This window comes from Salmo trutta, chromosome 12 (assembly GCF_901001165.1).
Source record: "Salmo trutta chromosome 12, fSalTru1.1, whole genome shotgun sequence".
NCBI classification, from domain to species: Eukaryota; Metazoa; Chordata; class Actinopteri; order Salmoniformes; family Salmonidae; genus Salmo; species Salmo trutta.
This window is the reverse complement of record NC_042968.1, coordinates 59,348,713-59,374,951: the sequence shown is the minus strand read 5'-3', so window position 1 is coordinate 59,374,951 and position 26,239 is coordinate 59,348,713. Positions and strand designations below refer to the sequence as shown.

Genomic DNA, 26,239 nt, shown 5'->3' with positions numbered 1-26,239 from the left:
TTGTTTTTCCTAGTCTTCCCAGTTCTGACCTTTCTGCCTGTCCGACCTGATCCTGCCTGAATCTGATTTGGATTACGACTCTTTGCCTGCCTTGACTTACCTTTTGCCTGCTCCTTGTTATATAATAAACTCTGAGATTCGTACTATCCGCCTCCTGTGTCTGCATTGGGGTCTTAGCCTGAGCCTTGATACTTCCTAAAGAGAAAGGTCAGTTTTAAAGGAGCCCAGAGTCTGTGGTGCCTTCAGGTGGTCCGGGAGGGACCTCGGTGCTTGGTCCTGGGGGCGTGACCTGAAGGTGGGGTTATGGAGGGAGAGCAGTTCTTTGCGATAAGGATTGGGCCAAGGGGCATTGCCATGAATATACTGGAAAGTCAGCAGGAGGGTTTTGAATTCAATCAGGAATTAGACGGGGAGCCAGCGCAAAGGTGCCAGGATGGTGGTGATGTGATGGTGTTTCCGTACTCTCATCAGGATACTGGCAGCACAGTATTGGAGCTTCTGGAGACTTCTGCCAGGGATCCCGATGAACAGTGCATTGCAGTCGTCCAGCATTGAGGACATAAAGGCATGGACAAGCTTATCTGCATCAGAGTGAGTGAGGGTGGGATGGCGTTTGTCAATGTTCTTGAAGTGATAGATTGACGCTTTACACAGTTGTTTGACGTGGCTGTCAAAGGTCAGGGAGGAATCAACCTTTACACCCAGATTGGAAACTGAGGGGGAAAGAGAGATTTTCTTGTCCTGCAATGGAGAGGTGTGTTTTTGGTGCATGCTGGACCTGGTGGTGGGTGCCAACAAGTAGGGCCTCGGTTTTCCTGCTCTTCAGTTGAAAGAAGTTTCTGTTATGTAGTTTATGTATATGTAGCTTATTTTTTATTTAGTTTATTTATAGATTTTCAGATATGAGAACAGAAACAAAAACAGTACAACAACCCCAACCCCTCATTCACCCACCAATCCCATCCATCCACACCAATAATAGAAACAAAAACAAAACAAAAACAATGGGGTGAAAAAAATCGGTATCAGTTTAAGTCTAACTTTTGTCTGGACCCATGCAGTGTACCTAACCTTTTCCAGAGGCAGAGATGACATCACCTCCTCATCACCTCCTCCGAGTGTGTGCTCATCTTAAGTCTTTAAGTCTGGACATCGTTTTTCTCCAGGAGACCCATCTCCGGTCCAGCGACCATGATAAACTAAAGAGAGGATGGGTGGACAAAATATTTCACTTCAACTTTAATGCTAAGGCCAGAGGGACAGCCATCCTTATCAGAAAAGCCACCCCGTTTGTCTCCTCCAAAGTCATTTCAGATACTAATGGTAGATATGTTATAGTGATGGGGAAATTGTTTAACACACAGGTTGTTCTGGCTAACCTCTCTGGTCCTAATTGGGATGACGCAAACATTTTTCCTGACTTCATTGCAACACTTCCCGACCTCAACTCTCATCATTTGATATTGGGCAGAGATTTCAATTGTGTACTACATCCAAGTCTAGACAGATCCAGACCGATGCACAACAATGTAACTTCAAAATTGAGCGCATGTGGGTAGAACTGTTTTAGGGTGAGTCAAGCGCAGGAGACTGAGGTCCGTTGGAACAAACTTGATTTAATAAATTAAAAGGGCAGCCCGGCAACCCTACTGCCTATACTGCCTATACAATAAATACCCCCCCACTAATGACAAACACGAAACAGGTGCAATCAAAAACCAGACATAACTAACAGACACTGAAACACAGATCGGTGGCAGCTAGTAGGCCGGCGACGACGAACGCCGAGCACCGCCCGACCGAGGAGAGGCGCCACCTTCTGTGGACGTTGTGACAGCGCAGTAATCAACTAATTTCTAGAATCCCATAATTTGTCTAATCCATGGAGAAGGAGCAATCTCACTGCTAAACAGTACTAGTTTTTTTCTCCAGTCCGTCCCTCATACTCTAGGATTGACTTTTTCCTGCCGGACAATAGAATTCTTCCTTTTGTAACTAATAGCCAATATCACAGCATCTTTATCTCAGACCATAGCCCTGTCCAGCTAGATATCCGCTTTCCGGACAGTATTACTACTATCAAATAGTGCCTTTAAAAATATATATATCAACTCACATTGATTTTTTTTTTACAGGTCAACTGCACCCCTGACATTTCTCATTCTACTGTGTAGGAGTTGTTAAAAGTTTATCTAAGGGGCCAAATTTTTTCATACACAGCGCATGACAACAAACAGCGCACTAAACGCATATTGAAGCTATCTAAACCCATTCTAGATGTGGACAACAGATATGCATCTTCTCCAACTCCAGAACTCTACAAAGAGAGACTGCTACTTCAATCGGAATTTAACAATTTTTCCACAAAACAAGCCGAGCAGCTTCTGTTAAAGTCGAGGCAGATATTTTATGAACGCGGAGAGAAAGCTGGCAAGTTATCTCACCAGCTTCCATAATCCGCTGCTAGCAGCACCATACCTGAAATCTGTGTTGCAGCTGATTTAACTTCTACCAATCCCAAAGAAATCAACAATCATTTTAAGCAATTCTACTCGTCTCTTTCCTCGTCAGAGTAAAGAGCAGGTCCTCTAGCGCATTTTACAGACAGTGATTCCTAGCATAATTAACTCTCACCAAACTGGCTTTATCTCAGGTAGATAATCTTTCTATAATATAAAGCTGCTATTTAATGTTCTTTATTCTGCCCACTCAACTCTACAGCCAGAGGTTGTCATCTCTCTTGCTGAGAAGGCTTTTGACCGGGTTGACTGGGAATATCTATTTACATTACTAGAGAGATTTGGGTTTGGCCTGTCATTCCTTTCCTGGATTAAGATTTTGTACTCATCCTCAGTGGCTTCTGTTCGCACCAACAATGTTACCTCCAGCTACTTCCCTCTCCACAGGGGGGCCAGGCAGGGTTGCTGTTTATCCCTTTCCTATTTGATATGGCTATTGAGCCTCTTGGAGGAGAGGCTCAATAGGAGGAGGAGAAGCCTCTCGGAGGAGAGGATTAAGGGAATACTAAGGGGCAACATAACTCACAAGGTGTCCTTATATGCAGATGATGTTCTTCTATATATCTCAAGCCCTGTGGAGTCTATACCCTATCTCTTAGTCATGCTACAAGGTTTTGGGAAATTCTCTGGTTATAAGTTAAACCTTACAAAATAAGTGTGCCAGTTAGCAGAGGGTATTGAGTATGCCAATTTCCTGTTTAAAGTGGAGCATCAGGTCTTTACTTATTTAGGGATAAAGATCACACGCTCATTAAGGTTCTGTTTAAACATCACTTCAAAACACTCCTGGAGCTCACTCAGCAGGATTTCATACAGTGGTCGTCTCTTCCCATTTCATTAGCAGGGCACATTCATTCTGTCAAGAAGACTATACTATCTAGGTTTTTGTAATTATTTCAAAGCTTCAAATTTTTCTGCCAAAGTTGATGTTCAAACAACTGGACAGCTGCTATTTCAACTTCATTTTGAATAAGTCAAATCCACGAATGAGAAAAGTATATCTAGAGAGATCTAAACCCACAGGCGGGCTGACTACTGGTCAGCAAATATATCTAAATGTGTTTATTGGGTTTCTACATTTGAAAAAAGTTTGGTCCAACTTGGGCTATCATGGAGTTACTGTCAAGCCTCCCACCTTCTCCTGTCTCATTACTGTGCTCTACCTAAGAATCTTGGCAGCCATGTTTTGAATCCCATTGTCAAAACTCCCTTAAAATCTGGTCCAAATTCCGAAATCACTTTAGCCTTAACCAAGCAACCTGCTTCTCCCAATTAACATCTTAACATCTTTCCCCAGCAACTCAGATTGGCACAATATTCCAGTTCTGGCATAGGAACGGCCGGGTGGTTTTTGTGACCTATTTGCTGATATCACATTTGTCTCATTCGATACTTGGATAGTTGACCATAATATTCCCAATACCCACTTTTTTAGGTACCTGCAAACTCACACGCGTTCTGTCTCCTAGAGATGAACGTACTTTGGAGCGAAAAGTGTCTAATCAATCCCAGAACAACAGCAAAGGACCTTGTGAAGATGCTGGAGGAAACAGGTACAAAAGTATCTATATCCACAGTTAAACGAGTCCTATACCGACATAACCTGAAAGGCTGCTCAGCAAGGACGAAGCACTGCTCAAAAACCGCCATAAAAAGCCAGACAACAGTTTGCAACTGCACATGGGGACAAAGATCATACTTTTTTTTGAGAAATGTCCTCTGGTCTGATGAAACAAACATAGAACTGTTTGGCCATAATGACATCGTCATGTTTGGAGGAAAAAGAGGGAGGCTTGCAAGCCGAAGAACACAATCCTAACCGTGAAGCACGGGGGTGCAGCATCGTGTTGTGGGGGTGCTTGGCTGCAGAAGAGACTGGTGCACTTCACAAAATAGATGGCATCATGAGGGAGGAAAATTATGTGGATATATTGAAGCAACATCTCAAGACATCAGTCAGGAAGTTAAAGCTTGGTCGCAAATGGGTCTTCCAAATGGACAATGACCCCAAGCATACTTCTAAAGTTGTGGCAAAATGGCTTAAGGACAACAAAGTCAAGGTATTGGAATGGCCATCACAAAGCCCTGACCTCAATCCTATAGAACATTTGTGGGCAGAACTGAAAAAGCGTGTGCAAGCAAGGAGGCCTACAAACCTGACTCAGTTACACCAGCTCTGTCAGGAGGAATGGCCAAAATTCACCCAACTTATTGTGGGAAGCTTGTGGAAGGCTACCCGAAACATTTGACCCAGGTTAAACAATTTAAAGGCAATACAACCAAATACTAATTGAGTGTATGCAAACTTATTGAGTGTATGTAAACTTCTCACCCACTGGGAATGTGATGAAAGCTGAATAAAAGCTGAAATAAATCATTCTCTCTACTATTATTCTGACATGTCACATTCTTAAAATAAAGTGGTGATCCTAACTGACCTAAGACAGGACATTTTTACTCGGATTAAATGTCAGGAATTGTGAAAAACTGAGTTCAAATGTATTTGACTAAGGTGTATGTAAACTTCCGACTTCAACTGTATGTTCCGCTCCCCACCCCACCCTGTGACCATCCGCTTGGGATGTATTGTATTAAAAAATAAATAAATAAATTGGAAAACAAACCCATTTGAAAGTGCAGTGTAATTTAACATTTGTATAAATGTAACTCTCTATTGAAAATCCTAACAAGCCAGAACACAGACAAATTACTGGCAAACGCTTGGCAATTAATACCCGTCTTGCAGTATTCGCTCGGCTGTACAACCTGCGGTCCCGTGTCAGCAAGTTGAAGGAAGTTTTGCTTCATCCATGCCCTTATCTCCTCAAGGCAGGTGTTCAGACAGGCACATGAATCAGAGGGACTTGGGGCAGTTTTTACAAACAGTAGGGTGTCAGCATAGCAATGGAATGAGCTTCCATGCTGGCTAATGACATGACCAAGGGGGCGCATGTACAGGACAAACCGGATGGGTGCAAGAAGAGATGCTTGTTGGACACCGCAGGTGACGTGGTGGGTCCGGGACTTGGACTCACCTAGCAACACATAATCAGTCCCGTCTGAGAGGTAGGAGTGGAGTGAATCCAGCTCAGAGCTGGTCCAGACCTGACAGTCCGAAGGTGTCTCGGATGCGTTCCAGAAGGATTGGATTGTTGACAGTGTCAAACACTGCACTCAAGTCCAGGACGATCAGCAGATATGGAGAGCCTGCATCAGCCCTCATCAGCAGGTTGTTGGTGAGTCTGAGTAGGGCCGTTTTAGTGCTGTTGGCCGGGCAGAAGTCTGACTGGAACTTCTCAAATAGGTTGTTCTGATTGAGTTGTACAGCAACCACTTTTTCCAAAACCTTGGATGGAAGGGGAGGTTGGATATTGGACTGTAATTGGCCAGCAATTCCGGGTCCAGGATGGGCTTCTTCAGAAGGGGCTGATTACTGCAACTCGCTGTTGGCTGGGCTCCCTGCCTGTGCCATTAAACCCCTACAACTCATCCAGAACGCCGCAGCCCGTCTGGTGTTCAATCTTCCCAAGTTCTCTCACGTCACCCCGCTCCTCCGCTCTCTCCACTGGCTTCCAGTTGAAGCTCGCATCCGCTACAAGACCATGGTGCTTGCCTACGGAGCTGTGAGGGGAACGGCACCTCCGTACCTTCAGGCTCTGATCAGGCCCTACACCCAAACAAGGGCACTGCGTTCATCCACCTCTGGCCTGCTCGCCTCCCTACCTCTGAGGAAGCACTGTTCCCGCTCAGCCTAGTCAAAACTGTTTGCTGCTCTGGCACCCCAATGGTGGAACAAGCTCCCTCACGACGCCAGGACAGCGGAGTCAATCACCACCTTCCGGAGACACCTGAAACCCCACCTCTTTAAGGAATACCTGGGATAGGATAAAGTAATCCTTCTAACCCCCCCTTAAAAGATTTAGATGCACTATTGTAAAGTGGTTGTTCCACTGGATATCATAAGGTGAATGCACCAATTTGTAAGTCGCTCTGGATAAGAGCGTCTGCTAAATGACTTAAATGTAAATGTAAATGTAAGACACTTGTATTTTTCATGAATATTTAGATTTTCTTATTTTGATTATGGCGCTCTGCAATTTCACCGGATGTTGTCGCAGGTGGACCGCTAGCGGTCCGCTAGCGGTCCGCGATCCCTAAGAGTTAAATTAGCTGTTCTATTACCACTCTGTCCAATGCGTTGTTGTTATGTACTTTGCTAGTGAATTACAAGTCCGTTTGAAAACCAGGGATTGTGGCATCTGTGTTGTGCAAACAAAAACACTTGTTCACAAATTGCACTGACAGAGAGGGCTGCCTCGCTTCTAGTTGTTAAGAAAACTTGCAGTATTTTGTTTTGTTATATATTATTTCTTACATTGTTAGCCAAGAAAATGTTATGTGCCATTACATACTCTATACTCATACTCTATAGAACTATTGGATACAGGAAGTACCCATGCTAAGGACTATTCAACGCAATCCACGCTTCAAGATTGTTTTGCTCACGCGGACTGACATATGTTCCAGGTAGCTTCCGAGAATAATATCGACAAATATACTGAGACGGTGACTGAGTTTATCAGGAAGTGTCACGCTTGTCATCGGTAATGGAGGACCAAAACGCAGCAGGTATGTGCAGGCTCATCTTGACTTTTATTAACTATCAAAATGAACACCCAAAATAACAAACAGAATTACGATCGACAAAAAACAGTCTGGTAAGGCCCAAGGCTACACACAGAACAATCACCCACCAATAAGAAACACAAACACACCCTAATATATGGGACTCTCAATCAAAGGCAGATAGACAACACTTCAACTGATAGACAACACTTCAACTGAGAGTCCCAACCCCAATTAACCAAACATAGAAACAGACATACTAGACTAAACATAGAATACCTGAAAACCAAACAGTGCCCAAAAACCCCAGAATACTTAAACCAAATGCCCTTCAACAAAACACACCACCCCGAAACACATAAAACGAATACCCTCTGCCACGTCCTGACCAAACTACAATACTAATTAACCCTTATACTGGCCAGGATGTGACAGGAAGTGTATAGGAGATGTTGTACCCACTATTAAAACCTACCCTAACCAGAAACCATGGATAGATGGCAGCATTTGTTAAAAAGTGGAAGCGCGAACCATTGCATTTAACCATGGCAAGGTGACTGGGAATATGGCAGAATACAACCAGAGTAGTCATTCCCTCCATAAGGCAATCAAACAGGCAAAACGTCAGTATAGAGACAAAGTGGAGTCGTAATTCAACGGCTCAGACACAAGACCTATGTGGCAAGGTCTACAGAAAATCATGGACTACAAAAGAAAAACCAGCCACGTCGCAGACACCGACGTCTTGCTGCCGGACAAGCTAAACACCTTCTTTGCCTGCTTTGAGGATAACACAGTGCCACCGATGCGGCCCGCTACCAAATACTGTGGGCTCTCCTTCTCCGCGGCCGAACTGAGTAAGACATTTAAACGTGTTAACCTTCAAAATGCTGCCGGCCCAGACGGCATCCCTAGCCGCGTCCTCAAAGCATGCGCAGACCAGCTGACTGGTGTATTTACGGACATATTCAATCTCTCCCTATCCCAGTCTGCTGTCCCCACATGCTTCAAGATGACCACCATTGTTCCTGTACCCAACAATGCAAAGGTAACTGAACTAAATGACTATCGCCCCATAGCACTCACTTCTGTTATCATGAAGTGCTTTGAAAGACTAGTCAAGGATCATATCACCTCTACCTTACCTGTCACCCTAGACCCACTACAAGTTGTTTACTGCCCCAATAGGTTCACAGATGATGCAATCGTCATCACACTGCACACTGCCCTATCCCATCTGGAAAAGAGGAATACCTATGTAAGAATGCTGTTCATTGACTATAGCTCAGATTTTTAACACCGTAGTACCCTCCAAGCTCATCATTAAGCTCGAGGCCCTGGGTCTGAACCCCGCCCTGTGCAACTGGGTCCTGGACTTCCCGACGGGCCACCCCCAGGTGGTGAAGGTAGGAAACAACACCTCCACTTCGCTGATCCTCAACACTGGAGCCCCACAAGGGTGCATACTCAGACCCCTCCTGTACTCCCTGTTCACCCATGACTGGGTGGCCAAGCACACCTCCAACTCAATCATCAAGTTTGCAGACGACACAACAGTAGTAGGCTTGATTACCAACAACGACGAGACAGCCTACGGGGAGGAGGTGAAGGCTCTGGGAGTGTGGTGCCAGGAAAACAACCTCTCACCCAACATCAACAAATCAAAGGAGATGATCGTGGACTTCAGGAAACAGCTGAGGGAGCACCACCCTATCCACATAGACGGGACCGCAGTGGAGAAGGTGGAAAGTTTCCAGTTCCTCGGCGTACACATCACTGACAAACTGAAATGGTCCACCCACACAGTCAGTGCGGTGAAGAAGGCACAACAGCGTCTCTTCAACCTCATGAGGCTGAAGAAATTTGGCTTGTCACCTAAAACCCTCACAAACCTTTACAGACGCACAATTGAGAGCATCCTGTCGGGCTTTATGACCGCCTGGTACGGCAACTGCACCACCCACAACCACAGGGCTCACCAGAGGGTGGTGCGGTCTGCCCAACGCATCACCGGGGGCAAACTGCCTGCCCTCCAGGACACCTACAGCACCCAATGTCACAGGAAGGCCAAAAAAGATAATCAAGGACAACAACCACCCGAGCCACTGCTTGTTCACCCCGCTATCATCTAGAAGGTGAGATCAGTACAGGTGCATCAAAGCTGATATCGAGAGACTGAAAAACAGCTCCTATCTCAAAGCCATCAGACTGTTAAATAGCCATCACTAGCACAGAGAGGCTGCTGCCTATATACACAGACTTGAAATCACTGGCCACTTCAATAAATGAACACTAGTAACTTTAATAATGTCCCTTTAATAATGTTTACATATCTTGCATTAGGCATCTCATATGTAAAAATGAGCGACGCTGTTGCCAGTGATGACTGGTGAGGACCTGCCTTACAACAGGCCTACAAGCCCTCAGTCCAGCCTCTCTCAGCCTATTGCGGACAGTATGAGCACTGATGGAGGGATTGTGCGTTCCTGGTTTAACTCGGGCAGTTGTTGTTGCCATCCTGTACCTGTCCCGCAGGTGTGATGTTCGGATGTACCGATCCTGTGCAGGTGTTGTTACACATGGTCTGCCACTGTGAGGACGATCAGCTGTCCGTCCTGTATCCCTGTAGCGTGTCTTAGGCGTCTCACAGTATGGACATTGCAATATATTGCCCTGGCCACATCTGCAGTCCTCATGCCTCCTTGCAGCACTCCTAAGGCACGTTCACGCAGTTGAGCAGCGACCTTGGGCATTTTTCTTTTGGTGTTTTTCAGAGTCAGTAGAAAAACCTCTTTAGTGTCCTAAATTTTCATAACTGTGACCTTAATTGCCTACTGTCTGTAAGCCGTTAGTGTCTTAACGACCGTTCTACAGGTGCATGTTCATTAATTGTTTATGGTTCATTGAGCAAGCATGGAAAACAGTGTTTAAACCCTTTACAATGAAGATCTGTGAAGTTATTTGGATTTTTACGAATTATCTTTGAAAGACAGGGTCCTGAAAAAGGGACTTTTCTTTTTTTTTGCTGAGTTGATATACCGTATTCTATACTATTCTACTGTATCTTAGTCAATGCCGCTCTGACATTGCTCATCCATATATTTATATATTCTTAATTCTTTACTTAGATTTGTGTGTATTGGGTATATGTTGTGAAATTGTTAGATATTACTTGTTAGATATTACTGCACTGTCGGAGCTAGAAACACAAGCATTTCGTCACACCAGCAATAACATCTGCTAAACACATGTATGTGACCAATACAATTTGATTTGAATAGTTTATTTTCATGTTTGTTTCAGACAGTTACTACATCAGTGAAGCACCTGGACATCCACATCAAGGTGTGTATGTGAGTCTGTTCTGTTCTGAACCAGTGTTCAGACTTCTAAAGCCTGTGGGGAGACCTGGGTTATATGCTCTGTTTGATGTCCCATATAGGACTGTCATCCCTGCCTAACTTCAAACCTCAGAGGAGAGGAATGGAGGGAAGAATGGAGAGAAGGATGTAGGGATGAAGGGATGGAAAAAGGGTTCAGAGAGAGGGCAAGTTAAAATAACATACACCTGCATACAAAGAAACACCTGCATGTACACCGATAGACAAACAAACAGACACACACACAGACACACAGAGCCAAAGTAAGACATACATTGTCGTGGTAACAGCCAAACAAAGTTTAGCCGCTCTAAAGGTCACCAGACAGTTAATTCATCCCATTTTTCTTCCATAACTCCGCACTCTGTTCCTCTCCCTCCCTCTCTATTTTGATCTCTCAGCTTTAATAGATTGCTCCCTTGCTTGTTTACCTGACTGCTGTCTTGTTTCATTTCCCTCTCTGTTAATCTTGTTCCCCCTGTCCCTCTTTCTTTTGACCTCTTATGTCATCTCCTCTTAGACTTGCTCATCTCTTGTTCACTGACATACACTCCTCCAGGTGTCTCTCTCACTTTCTCTCTCCTTCTCTTTACCCCCCCTCTCTTTTTTTAGGCCATCTCAGCCCTCTGGCTCACATCCATCTGAGAGGAGGCAGAGGGGAATGAGGACTGGTTCTGTCCCTCAACAGCAAGCATCTGTTTCACTCTGGTGCCATCTAGTTGACCAGACTAAAACTGCAGCAGACTATATTCTCTCTCTCTCTCTCTCTCTCTCTCTCTCTCTCTCTCTCACACACACACACACACACACACACACACACACACACACACACACACACACACACACACACACACACACACACACACACACACACACACACACACACGTGCACATGCACACATGAACACATGAGAATGCAAGCACTTATTCAAAACAACAGCTGACTCGTAGAGTGGTTAGAAGGTGCAGTGGAAATATGTAGAAAAACCTGTCTGAGAAGGAAGAGAATAGGAGAGGGAGAGTTTGGTGAGTGATTAGGGGGTGAATGGATAAACTGTAGTAGTCAATGGGCCACCCACCAATAAATGCTTCAGAAAAGGCATTGCAAAGTTTCAACATCATTACGTAGATCATTTAATGAATATGACCACTGTGTGGTTTAAAAATGGTACAACTTGCAGATTAATTAAATATTATAAATCAAAAGGTAACATTTTTAAATCATAGCACATTTTGGGTAATTTCCCCTAGCACATTTTGGGTAATTTCCCCTAGCACATTTTGGGTAATTTCCCCTAGCGACATTATGAGGTTGCTATTTTACACCTTGGTTACAATTGTTAAACATGTTCCATTGTCCATGCTTGCAGGAAGCAATTTAAGTGAAGGACCAGAGGAATCCTGAAATAATACGAGATTAGAAGCTGTTGAAAGGTGCTAAAAGCATTTTTCTCAGATGCCAGAATAGCGGTCTATGCAGCTTTCTGGACCTTGAATGTTTTGAGAGCTGTTGTTAGCTAGCAAATTGCTGTCTTTAGTTTGGATAGCAGGCAAACACAATGGTGGCCCTTGTAGGCTAAATATATCTGGCAAAATGTCTTATATTAACTGAGAAAACCACTACATGGTTAAAACATATTTCCTAATTTCAGGGTTAATCTGGATCAGTGAAGGACTGGTAAGTGCTGCTTGAATTTATGCAAGGACAAACATGAATAGTGAATAGTGTGACTAGTGTGTAAGTACAGTAGTATTTTTGTTGTGTCTTTCCAATATTTAACTATTTTCTTCTTCTTTTTTTTGTTTTTGATTATTATTCTAATAATTGTATTTAATGTCCTTGTCTATAACTGTTCTGTACTTTGTCATGTATTTGTTTGTTTCATGTGGACCCCAGGAAGAGTAGCTGCTGTGATTCTAGTAGACCAAACTCAAACGCACAATTACACTACATGACCATAAGTATGTGGACACCTGATTGTCAAAATTGTCATTTCAAAATCATGGGCTTTAATATGGAGTTGGACCACCCTTTGCTGCTATTACAGCCTCCACTCTTTTGGGAAGGCTTTACACTAGATGTTGGAACATAAATGAGGTCGGTCACTGATATTGGGCGATTAGGCCTGGCTCGCAGTTGGCATTCCAATTCATCCCAAAGTTGTTCGATGGGGTTGAGGTCAGGGCTCTGTGCAGGCCAGTCAAGTTTATCCACACTGATCTCGACAAACCATTTCTGTATGGACCTCGCTTTGAGCACGGGGGCATTGTCATGCTGAAACAGGAAAGGTCCTAGCCCAAACTGTTGCCACATAGCTGGAAGCACAGATTACCCTTCACTGGAACTAACTAGCCCGAACCATGAAAAACAGCCCCAGAACATTATTCCTCCTCCACCAAACTTTACAGTTGGTACTATCCATTCAGGCAGGTAGCGTTCTCCTGGCATCCACCAAACCCAGATTAATCCGTCGGACTGCCAGATGGTGACGCGTGATTCATCAGACACAGAGGACACTTTTCCACTGCTCTAGAGTCCAATGGCGGTGAGCTTTACACCATTCCAGCCAAAGCTTGGCATTGCGCATGGTGATCTTAGGCTTGTTTGCGGCTGCTCGGCCATGGAAAGCCATTTCATGAAGCTCCCTACGAACAGTTATCGTACTGACGTTGCTTCCAGAGGCAGTTTGGAACTCAGTAGTGAGTGTAGCAACCGAGGACAAACAATTTTTAGCACTAGGCAGTCCAGTTCTGTGAGCTTGTGTGGCCTACCACTTTGCAGCTGAGCCTTTTTGCTCCTAGATGTTTCTACTTCACAATAACAGCACTTACAGTTGACCGGGGCAGCTCTAGTAGGGCAGAAATTTGACGAACTGACTGGATAGGTGGCATCCTATGCCGGTGCCACGTTGAAAGTAATTGAGCTCTTCAGTAAGGCTGTTCTACTGCCAATGTTTGTCTATGGAGATTGCATGGCGGTGTGCTTGATTTTACAGGTGTGGCTGAAATAGCCGAATCCACTATTTTGAAGGGGTGTCCACATACGTTTGTATATATAGTGTAGTTGAACCACACAGTGTTCATATTCATAACATTATCTACATAACGTTGTTGACATGTTACAGTTTTGTTTCCAGGGTAACTGAACAACACGTTTGGTTGGTGGCAACATAGAAATAGAATGAAGAGAACGGGCTTGGAAGCTCTAACCCTGGCAATTTGACTGGTAATCTCGCAATGGCTGCCTGGTATTGTGATGCAATAATTTCCATGGTGTTTCATTCTATCAACTGATGCTGGATTGTCATGGTAATGTAGAATGTTCATTCAAATTATGACAACTGATTTGGCTCATGCAATGGAAAGTGCTTTTTGTAATGTCATTGGGTCAATAAATCACAGCACATATTGAAGGGTACACTTCCTGCTTTTACTTCCTGGCATGGTTACACTCACAATGGCTGGCAGTCCACCCAATATACCATTTTCATCTTGAATGGAGACATCCCTTCTATTCATTCTATTTCTATGGGTGGCCCTGGGACTATAAGAAAGGACTAAAGAATCAGGAAGATGTGTAAATATCCCAAACCAACTCTCTTACTCTCTATGCGCCTTCTTCCTCCCACCTCTCTCTCTTTCCTTTCCAAGTTGTTGCATATCAAGATGTTGTTGATCGTTTGATATTCTGAGCATCTATAGGGACTATCCAAACAGTGGGATCTTGGCAGTTCAGCACATGCCATAGACTACAGTGCATATTTTACCATTCTCTCTCTCTTTCTCACCCCTCTCTTTCTCTGTTGTGTGTTTACAGTCAAAGCTCTTCGAGGGAAAAAAAAGAGTGAAAAGGTGGCTCGTTCCTGATTGTTGGCATAGTAACCGCTGTGATCGTTATCATCTTCATTCTGTTGACCACTAGAGTCATTCCCATGAATGTCACACCACCCTGAGACACATGCATGGACACACTAACATTCACACTGTGTGTATTGCAATGTCTTTCTATGCATTATAAATAAAGCACACACACAATCATGCATACCCACTTTTACAATGTATGCATACAAACATGCGTATAGAGCAAACACACACCTATCTGAAGCATCATGGGTTATATTGCACTTTAAGTATGAACAGGTCTGTGTTAAAAATCAATGAAAGTATGTTTACAGTCATTACACAGGCACACACACACCTGATGGAAAATACCACAGGAGACCAACCCAGCAGTGGAAGTAATGTACGCCAATTCATGGCACATTTATTCACAAAGTTATTCTCACCACTTAAAGGAGTATGACGGTGTAAATTCACAAATCTCACATCAGTCATCTCATTCAAAGAGCCTGTGTTGTCAAAAAGCACACCCACACCCTTGTGTGCGTCCCAAAAGACACCCTATTCCCAATATATGCGTCCCAAATGGCGCCCTAATCCCTAATAATACACTACCTTTGGCCAGAGTGCACTATATAGGGAATAGGGTGCCATTTGAGACAAAGCCATAGTTTGGACACAAGCATTTTAGGTACTATGCTCTTTACATTCAATCACAGAATTATTACTGTGTACAGTATGGTCTATGGCAGGGCTGACAATGTTTGGTTTGGCCTCTCATGGTAATGTAGCCCATGTCGGGTAACATTCTTTTGTATTGCTAGGTAAGGTAGTCTAGCCAGCTATCTAAACCTTGTAGTAGGCTAATCATCACCAAATTACCAACTGGGCATGTGCCCAGGGGCCCTAACCACCAGGGGCCTCTCACTGATTGTTTACTTAGTCACTCACTCATATGAACATGGCATAAGTCATGGCAACATTTGTATAATGGCCCCTGGGGGGGGAGGGGACACACTAAATTGTCTTGCCTGTGAGGTGGTAATCAGAATGTGGTTAGGTTTCAAGTTATATGGCTACAATGTTTGAAGTGTGATTTTATGTTTGCTTACTAAAAAGCTATTGTTTACTTTTTTATTTTTATAAATACTTATACGTTCAGCCCGTGGCCCACCACTTAGATTATATTTTGGCCCACCAAGCCCAAAAGTTTGAGCACCCCTGATCTATGGCCACAATAGACACAGGACACACCATAAACAACGACCCAATTCCAAATGGACCCCTGGCCCCTAGCCTTGGACGCCCATGAGCATTTGCTGTATGGTGAAAATCCAGAGGGCAAGGTGGAGCTACCAGAGCTATCCAATCCTCTCAAATCTACATGGGGTGGCAAGGGTTTAGGAGTCAATTTGGGCTTGGGCAAAGGAGAAGTTTCCAATTGAAAAGGCACATTGGTGTAGTAAAACATCAGTCATTATTGGTGCCTAAGCCATCAGCAGAGGGACATTTCTAGATCAACTAATTTACTCTGAATGAGGCGTTTTCCTAACATTGCAACAAAAAAAATGATGGGTTGAGGCAGTGGCAGAAATCCATTCATGTCAGGGCCCGCTAAAATGTAGGTGGGCAAAAAAAAAAAAAAAACTCAGACCTACTACACATAATAAACCGTAGACCTATAATTAATAGACTGAGACTAGAACATAAACGCCCTGATATAGCAGTAATAATCACAACAGGCTTGGCACATTTCCTGGATCAGCAACCAGGAGATTAGTAGGTTAGGTGGCCACAAACGTAACCCTTTAACACTAGGAGAGCCGAGAGAGTCATTTTGACCGGAAATTCACTTTTTCAATTACTCTGCCATTTTTTTAAGCTGTCACCCGTCCTTGACTTGTCCTAAATAAGTCCAACACATGACCGTTGTTAGAATCGTAATGCTTTTAACCTAAATTCTGGTTGATATTAAGAGGATGTCAAACTAAACTATATCAAAAGTAAATTTGACACATAGTTAGCATAAAGACTAGATTAAATTGACAATAATGTAAATGGGTGAGAATACTATTAATTGTATATGAAGAATCTGATGAACAATTAAATGATCGATAGCCTATAGGGCCTAACTCTAATGCATGGGCAGAGAAACACAGGGCACAGTTCTATTTCCAATTCAATTCCTAAAAATCATTGACTGGAAATACTGTGACTGTTTCATGCATTTGCCCATTTTCATATATAAATAACAGATCCAGTTTTATCCATGTAGGCCTACCCTTATAAATAACGTAGAATCCCTTCTATTTCAAAATGAGTCTCACGCTAGACTATTAACACAGGTAAGACAATAGGCTATTATTTGCGAGGCACATCGGAGCATACATTTAAATAACTTTATTTCACCGTGACTGATGGCCACGAGTCGAAGTGGAGAAGAGCGTTTCATGATTTAAAAAAAAGAAAAAAGGGTTGAATGGAAACAGCATTGTAAGCGCCGATTGAATTTACTGAAAATGTCTTAAAGGCCCTTAAAATAGATCCGTGAGTAATATAGGAGGGGGACTGGAAGCCCTTCATGGTGAAATCACTAATATCAAACATGGCATATGCTCCAACATCCTCTTCTAGAAATGGCATCTTAAAAAAAAATGTAAACAGTGAGCTTTGTTGGCTAGTGAGTCTTCGCTGGCTCACGGTGAGTAGAGTCTAGCCTAGCCTACACAGCTATTGCTACGGTTTACTGCACATGGTATCAGTGTGAATTGACACGTGCAAGAACCCTCCCCATCATTTTGAAATTGGTAAGCTGACAGTCTGTTACTTCCCGGTAAATAATTCATCACATAGGCCTAAATGAAATGGATTTTATGTACAGCACCAGATTTTATGTAAGATGTCCTTGAGTGTCCTGAAAAGGCATCTGCCAAATAAAATGTATTGTAAAGATATATCCCTTTTGTTTTCACACGCCCTTCCTTCTGTTTGCTATGAATTCCATCTGATGGTATAGACATGTTTAGGCCAGTGTTTGACTTGCCGGTACTCATTTTGGGTGCAGGTACAGTTTATTTTTAAGTGCCGGAACTCCTTAATACTTTGGAGTTAATATTCAATAGGAGGTGCAGGAATTCATGCAGAAGAACATTTGAGTTGCCAGTACTCAGTTCCAGTGAGCTCCTGCCCAAGTCAAGTACTGTGCTTAGGTAAACAGACAAATAATATCCCCTTTGCTCCTGGGTTGGGGGTAAATCCCATCTAAATTTCAGTCAATTCAGAAAGTAAACCAAATTCCAGTTTCCCTAATTGACAAGCATGGACGATAGTTGGAATTTCAGTCTACTTCCTGAATTGACTGGAATTTACCCCAGAAACAAGTTCACTTTTTGATTCTTTGGTCTGGTGAGATATTGTAGAATGAAGTTGCTTTTAGGTGCTGATTTGGGGTCACTTTTCAATTTCTTCCCCTAAAGGCTAAGGGTAGGATTTTCTGATCCTAGCTCTGTGCATACAGGCAACTTCTACACAGACCAGAGGAGAGGAAAGCAGAACAATACAGATAGTGGAGTGGTTTTCCTGTTGCATTTCAGGAATAGTAAAAAACACATAATACTAAGATGTTAAAACATCGGAAGAAATGGAAGGACAAAACAGACGAGGAAAAAAAATTCACATAACAGCGACTGAGGATGCAGGGACGTTCCATGATGTATTCCGAGAGTGGATCCTCATTGGCGGGTTGGATGGGACACCACCACCAGAACCAACCGGGGTGGTCCTGCCCTTCCCTGTTAACCGGTGAGTCCTGAACAGAATGAAGGTCTCCAAAGTCTCCCGGAGCAGATGCAGGACCAGGTGAGAACTGTACCAGGTGAGAGAGTTTATAGCTGAGAGAGAGAGAGAGATATAGATTGCAGGAGAGAATCAGTGGTTTTTGGGGTTCCAGTGATCATCAGTCTCAATAAAACGCATGCAGACAGAGTCCTGCAGAACTGGGCTAGGCAGCCCTCCCCTACATGCGTGTTAGTCCACAGGGTCCTGTATTAGAGGGGTTTGCTCGCTGGATGAAGTGCTCACGCTGGCGTCCGGTATGACAGTCCTCTCACATTTTATGATCTGTCAGGAGAAAGAGAAACGGGATGGGAGAAGTCAGGAGAGGCAGCGAGGGTATAAGAGAACGGATGTTAGAAGCACAACAACACTGTCAACGTAGTGAGGATCAAGTCTGTTTTGGAGCCGAACCAGGCAGCTGAGAACACTGTCATTTCATTCAGTAAATGTGTGCATCACAGGCGGCTGGTGGCACATTTGGAAGAACAGGCTCATAGTAAATGGCTGGAATGGTAGACATGGTTTCCTTGTATTTGATACAATTCCATTCACTTCATCCCAGTTAATAATAATAATAATAATAATAATAATATTATTATTAGCCGTCCTCCCCTCACCAGCCTCCTGTGGTGGGCATAGAGCAAACGTTTTAATGATCTATCAAACTACCGCACCAACACCTTTTCACTACAAAAGGCCCATAAACATAATGCCTCGTCCCAAACAGACATTTTCAGACACTTTTCAGTTCATTTCACATTGGGTGTATTCATTCCGCTGATTCTGTTGTAAACAGTTTCTTAAACTGAAGCAACTGGAACAAAATGGAGGAACCTACCCGAATATGTTCAATAGAAACTCTTGTTGAGTTGTTTACCTTTTAAGAACCAAATGGAAGCAAACTGTTTCCGTAATGAATACACCCGTTTGACTACAGAGCGTCACCTGTAATCAACATTCTGTTAACGTCATTTAAACTCCCAAAAACATTGATCCTAATCGTATAACAGCAGTCTTCAACCAGAGGGTCTGCTGTAAGAGAATGTGTTAACTGTGGCCTGTCAGAGTTCTGGCTCAAACCATGCTCAGATTTCCAGACTGGACACTTAAAAAAAAAACATGGGCAGACCACTGGGTTGTATGAAACATGGCACAACAGCAGTGAATAAGAAAACTGTTGATTTTAAATGATAGTGATGTTTATAAATTAAATGTGGGTGAGCGTGATGCCTCGTGTGAGTCCTCAGTTTGTGTTCGTGTGTGACCTGTAGAAAAAAGGTGTACACACACACACACACACACACACACACACACACACACACACACACACGAAAAGGGTGAGTGTGTATGTCGGCCTGAAACCTACCTGTGTCATTCGTGATAAATGTGTCCATCTGTGCCGTTTACTGGGTCTTTAACCGTTGCCTAAAAGATAGCCAGACCTTTACTAATGAGCCAGTCAGAAGCAGCTACAGGAAATTATTGACCAACCTGATTGGCTGTCAGGTGGTTGATTTGACAGACAGGAAGTGCAGTATTTAGTCACTCAGCCATTGGGTCATTTAATCATGGGCTGAATGTGTGTGTTCATGCAGTGTGCGTTTTAATTGTTGCAGTTTGTGTTTGTACGCAGATTGAAAACCGAGAAAGACAACAGATTGAAGGTGGAGCAAGCAGGGTTCATGCGATTGGTTAATGACGCACCTCAGACAGTCTTAACCAATCAATTGTGACATTTGGATTGATTGACACCTGACCCAGTTGAGAAGGGATGATCAGATTCCATATTCCTATGATCAAATCAACTTCGTACAGTAACACAATCAGGCTGAAACAGACACGTTATACGCATCTTTCTCCCCCATGATCAGGAGAACTCCGGTCCGGGAAGGCCAGCGTGTGCAGGCCTTCTGCGACAACCCAGCTTCCACACACACACACCTGGTTCAGCAAACAGTACGCACGGTCTTCATTCTCCATCAACATGACCAACAGAACTTTACTAAAATCTAAAGACCATGAACACTGTAGTGTGTAAGCGCTTGGCTGGAGCAAAAGCCTGCACACGAGGAGCAGCCCCCAAGGACCAAAATTGGCCTTCCCTCCCTACTGATGGGTCCTTATAATCAAATCAAAGCTGATCAGAAGCTGTCAGGGTATATCATTTTATATTCATATTGCCATCACATTCTTCTGATTGATAGAGGCATCTTTTCTGGAGGGATTGGGAACAGTTTAATGTGTAGACCAACCCCATGGTTCTCTATCACTGTAGGCAGATCTTTTTTCAACAACACCTGCAAGAAAGAAAACCGTTCACACCACACGACCTGAAATGCCTGTGTACGTGTGTGTGTGTGCATGCCATAACCATATACTGCATGTATGGGTAGTCTTTACGGTCCCTGGGGAACATAGCGTTCCAAAACTAAAATAACCTTGAAATGTGCATAGAAATGACTTGATACACCAAATAACCCCATACTTAATCCTGAAGTATCCTTTTAAGAATATTGGCAATGAGGCCCTTTATCTACTTCCCCAGAGTCAGATGAACTCGTGGATACCATTTGTGTGTCTCTGTGTCCAGTATGAAGTCAGATAAGGTACTTTCGTGAGCCAATGCTAACCAGCATTAGCACAATGACTGGAAGTCTGAGGGTATCTGCTAGTATATACCCCCATAGACTTCGTCATTGCGCTAATCTAGCATATACCCATAGACTTCCAGTCATTGCACAAACTCTAGCTAGCATTGGCTTGAGAGTTATGTTCATCAAATTAACTGGCTAACGTATAGAGTTAGCTATGTAAAATACAACATATGCCTTTGGATGAGGGTGTGCTAAGGAAATCTCTCCCGTGATTAGTCTAACGAGAGCAAGGCGGTGGGGGTGGCACTGTGTGTGTCCCCAAGTGGCACCACTGTACAGTATAAATCAGTCTACAGCAACTCAGAGGGAGATGGGGGAGACCTCACAGCACCCTTACCGGTGGTTAGAAAGGGGAGCGCCTGTGTGTTGGTTTGTTAGCCGAGGCTGTGGGAAGAGCCTCTTCTCTGGTGGGTAACAGAGGGCTGCTCAGGACTGTGCAAGAGTCACAGTACCTAGTACCCATGCAAACCAAAGAATGACTCTTTATTTCGCTCCCTCTCACAACTACTTGCAGCGCATTCAGTTTTGTGAACACATACTCTCTCTCTCCCATCCAACACCACACAAAACGTTCCCATCCACACAGGCAGCGAGCGGTGACCATGTGCTGTAGAGGCCTTACCTTCCCTCTGTAGTGTAGTAGTACAGCTCCCAGAACGGTGGCCAGGCCCAAGCCTAGGAAACAGTACTGCATGTACACCATCACCATTGGCAATAGCACCAGGTTGGTGTGGAACGTTTTCACGATGGCACCGTCCATATAACCATTCTACACGAGAGAGAGATGTAGAGAAAGACAGGGAACACAAATCTGATGAGCGGACAGAGTTATGAGGGTGTTAAAAGGGTTAGGGTTATATATGCACGCACACACACACACACACACACACACGTTAGGGCGGTGTTGCTTAATCCTGGTCTTTGGTGAGTTGATTAGTGGAATCAGGTTGGTAGTGCTATTACAAAAACAAAAAAAGGTGCACCCCTTTGGGTCCCCAGGACCAGGATTAAGAAACACTGATCTAGGGGTATGGGTGAGAGATAGAGAGTGTGTTGGTTAGGTTTGGAGAGTTGGGGGGGAAATAGAGGTATAGAGCAGGTTAGGAGTGTAAGCAAACCCAGTAAGTCTATTCACCACTCACCTCCTCAAACCAGATCATGGGCATCACAACCTCTGAGATCTTCCCCGTTTCCCTGCAGACAAACAAACAAAGTCACTTACAGAGACGCACACAAATACATTCTAAATAAAGAACTGAAGCTTCCAGATTGAATGGGATCCTTCAGCTTCTTGGCCTTTGGGGTTAAAGGTCAGGGATAAGGAGTTGTCAACATGTGAGGAGTGCTGGGTGGGGGGGGGGGGGGTGAAGATAGTGGTTATAAATAAGAGGGGTTGAGGGTTAGGGGTTATCCTTACGTGATACCCGACACCTTCTTCATGTACAGGTTGAGCTGCAGACGGATAGACACATTCAGAGGCACACCAGTCTCCTGCAGAGAGAGAGGGAGATATCTATACACAGTCCAAAACATTAAGACTGCCTAAAATTGAGTTGCACTCCCTTTTGCCCTCAATTCATCAGGGCATGGACTCCAAGGTGTCGAGAGCATTCCACAGGGATGCTGGCCCATGTTGACTCCAATGCTTCCCACAGTTGTGTCAAGTTGGCTGGATGTCCGTTGTGTGGTGGACCATTCTTGATACACATGGGGGGGGGGGGAAACAAAACAACAACGCAGTACTTTTGAACAAGGTATGGTAGTAGTTGCAATCTTGTCTTGTCCATTCACACTCTGAATGGCACACAAACAATCCACAAAAAGTGAGAGGGAGAGAAAGGATAGAAAAGAGAAAAAGGATAAGAACAGGAGAGTGAGTGTCAATGCAAAAATACTTGCTATAGTAAGCAAGTAAACAAATGCTCCGTTGAAGGAGAGGAAATGCACATTAATGAGAAAGCAGATGTCTACACAGCGCATCCTCTAAATACTGCGGTGACCAATGGAAACAGAGCTAGAACCATACATCAAGTCTCGCCTTCTCTCTTACCAGGATTATTTCATTCCACTCCCTTGTTTCCAAACACAGTTTCGTGCCACAAACGATAGTGCGCATCCCCTCATAACTTGACAGGCAGTCTACTTTACAGACACCAAGCCATCCCCAGCTAGCCTAAAGTCTGCACTTTGTCAAAACAGGAAAAACACACACGCCTAGCTAAATTAACACAAGGGGCATACACGTGCAGACGCATACGGACACAACCACACCACTATGAGCTCAAAACGGAGAATGAGCATCAGTCCAACCTCACATAAAACAATTGTTCACAGTTCGCTGGCTTATTCTTTTTAAAAATGACAATGAAAAACATGTAAAAACACCAACGGTGATTAAGATAAAGTCCTGAACTCAAATATACAGCATTTACAGTGCCTTGAGAAAGTATTCAGACCCCTTGACTTGTTCCACTTTTACATTCCAGCCTTAATCTAAAATTGATTAAATTGAGGGGGGGGGGGGGGGGCGACGACAATCTACACACAATAGCCCATAAATGACAAAGCAAAAAAAAAAGTTTTTTAGAAATTGCTAATTTATTAAAAAACATCAAGTATTCAGACCCTTTACTCAGTACTTCGTTGAAGCACCATTGGCAGCGATTACAGCCTCGAGGCTTCTTAGGTATGACGCTACAAGCTTGGCACGCCTGTATTTGGGGAGTTCCTCCCATTCTTCTCCGCAGATCCTCAAGCACTGTCAGGTTGGATGGGGAGTGTTGCTGCACAGATATTTTCAGGACTCTCCAGAGCTGTTAGATTGGGTTCAAGTCCTGGCTGGGCCCGAAGTCACTCCTGCGATGTCTTGGCTGTGTGCTTTGGGTTGTTGTCCTGTTGGAAGGGGATTTTCATCAAGGATCTGCCTGTACTTTACTCTGTTCATCTTTGCCTTGATCCTGACTAGTCTCCCAGTCCCTACCGCGGAAAAACATACATACAGCATGATGCTGCTACCACCATGCTTCAGTGTAGGTGCCAGGTTTCCTCCAGATGTGATGCTTGGCAGTTCAATCTTCGTTTCATCAAACCAGAGAATCTTGTTTCTCATGGTTGGAGAGTCCTTTGGGTGCCTTTTGGCAAACTCCAAGCGGGTTGTCATGTGCCTTTTACTGAGGAGTGGCTTCCGTCTGGCCACTCCACCATAAAGGGCTGATTGGAGTGCTGCAGAGATGGTTGTCCTTCTGGAAGGTTCTCTCATCTCCACAGAGGAACTCTAGCGCTCTGTCAGATGAACTCCGCACTCTCACCTCCCTGACCAAGGCCCTTCTCCCCCAATTGCTCAGTTTGGCCAGGCGGTCAGCTCTAGGAGGAGTTTGTGTGGTTCCAAACTTCTTCCATTTAAGAATGATGGAGGCCACTGTGTTCTTGGGGACCTCCAATGCTGCAGAATTTTTGGTACCCTTCCCCAGATCTGTGCCTTGACACAGTCCTATCTCGGTGCTCAACGGACAATTCCTTCGACCTCATTGCTTCGTTTTTGCTCTGACATGCACCGTCAACTGTGGGACCTTATATAGCCCAATCAACTGAATTTACCACAGGTGGACTCCAATCAAGTTGTAGAAACTTGAGGGACGATCAATGGAAACAGGATGCATCGGAGCTCATTTGAGTCTCAGAGCAAAGGGTCTGAATACTTATTTACATAAGGTATCAGTTTATTTCTAAAAACCTGTTTTCACTTCATCATTATGGAGTATTGTGTGTAGATTTATGTAATCCATTTTAGAATAAGGCTGTAACGTAACATGTGGAAAAAGTGATCTACTTTACTCCTTGCCCTGCTGTCCTGTTTCCATTGCACTGCACGTTGTGGGGAGAAATTTCCGGTACATTCTACTGTAAGTGACAGTAAAATCTATGCAGCCAGAATACACTACCAGTCAAAAGTTTTAGAAGACCTACTCATTCATCAATTTCTTATTTTTGTCAATTTTTTCAAACTATTTTCTACATTGTAGAATAGTCAACACATCAAAACTATGAATAAACATATGGAATCATGTAGTAACCAAAAGTGTTAAAAACATATTTTATATTTGAGATTCTTCAAAATAGCCACCCTTTGCCTTGACAGCTTTGCACATGCTTGGCATTCTCTCAACCAGTTTCACCTGGAATGCTTTTCCAACAGCCTTGAAGGAGTTCCCACATATGCTGAGCACTTGTTGGCTGCTTTTCCTTCACTCTATGGTCCAACTCATCCCAAACCATCTCAGTTTGGTTGAGGTCGGGGGATTGTGGAGCCCAGGTCATCTGATGAAAGCACTCCATGACTCTCCTTCTTGGCCAAATAGCCCTTAAAAACAGGCTGGAGGTGTGTTTTGGGTCACTGTCCTGTTGAAAAACAAATGAGCACACTAAGCGCAAACCAGATGGGATGGCGTATCGGTGCAGAATGCTGTGGTAGCAATGCTGGTTAAGTGTGCCTTGAATTCTAAATAAACCCCTGACAGTACCTAGCAAAGCACTCCCACACCTCCTCCATGCTTTACAGTGGAAAATACATACGCGGTGATCATCCGTTCACCCACACCACAAAAGCCATGGCGGTTGGAACCAAAATTCTCCAATTTGGACTCCAGACCAAAGGACAGATTTCCCACTGGTCTAATGTCCATTGCTTGTGTTTCTTAGCCCAAGCAAGTCTCTTCTTATTGGTGTCCTTTAGTAGTGGTTTCTTTGCAGCAATTGCAGTCTCCTCTGAACAGTTGATGTAGAGATGTGTATGTTACTTGAACTCTGACGCATTTATTTGGGCTGCAATTTAAGGCTGGTGACTAATGAACATATCCTCTGCAGCAGAGGTCACTCTGGGTCTTCCATTCCTGTGGCAGTCCTCAAAGCCAGTTTCATTATAGCGCTTGAAGGTTTTTGCAACAGCACTTGAAAGAAACTTCCAAAGTTCATGAAATAACACATGGAAATGTGGGTGGACTCTACATTGTTGTTGAGTGGATTGTTAACCAGCTCCAGATTTGCAAATTTAATAAGTTGTTGAGAATACACTCTTCCTTTCTGGGAAAAGTCCATGGCAGGCATCGTTGTCACCCTGTGAGACCCATCTCAAACTAAGAGCATTGTATGTGGTACAAATCATTCCTTAAGTGCTAGACCTCAGCTGAATCTGGTAATGAATGGTGTGGCTGTTGAACAAGTTGAAGAGACTAAATGACTAAGTTACCTTAGATTGTAAACTGTCATGGTCAAAACATATAGATTCAATGGTTGCAAAGATGGGGAGAGGTCGAGCTGTAATAAAGAGATGCTCTGCTTTCTTGACACCACACTCCACAAAGCAAGTTCTGCAGGCTCTAGTTTTGTC

The 26,239-nt window shown here is 43.8% G+C and overlaps 1 protein-coding gene and 1 long non-coding RNA gene across 5 annotated transcripts in view; one reads left to right on the top strand and one right to left on the bottom strand.

The window, feature by feature from the left end:
- Positions 1-140: 140 nt before the first annotated feature.
- On the top strand, positions 141-11,130 carry LOC115203873 (uncharacterized). The gene is made up of 3 exons (XR_003880272.1): positions 141-591; positions 10,449-10,490; positions 10,588-11,130. It is a non-coding gene; the product is annotated as an uncharacterized LOC115203873 (long non-coding RNA).
- A 3,628-nt stretch (positions 11,131-14,758) lies between these two features.
- LOC115203871 (scavenger receptor class B member 1) overlaps positions 14,759-26,239 on the bottom strand; it is a 34,790-nt gene continuing 23,309 nt past the window's right edge. The window contains exons 9-14 of one of the 4 annotated variants that reach the window (XM_029768938.1): positions 22,271-22,344; positions 21,996-22,047; positions 21,476-21,622; positions 20,452-20,496; positions 19,566-19,624; positions 14,759-18,484 (exon numbers count right to left, since the gene is read on the bottom strand). In XM_029768938.1, coding sequence (XP_029624798.1) covers positions 19,571-19,624; positions 20,452-20,496; positions 21,476-21,622; positions 21,996-22,047; positions 22,271-22,344 — 372 coding nt within the window. In that variant the 3' untranslated portion in view covers positions 14,759-18,484; positions 19,566-19,570. Of the gene's footprint in view, positions 18,485-19,565; positions 19,625-19,806; positions 20,497-21,475; positions 21,623-21,995; positions 22,048-22,270; positions 22,345-26,239 lie in introns of those variants that run through there. The other 3 variants (XM_029768940.1, XM_029768939.1, XM_029768937.1) reach the window with 3 other exon arrangements.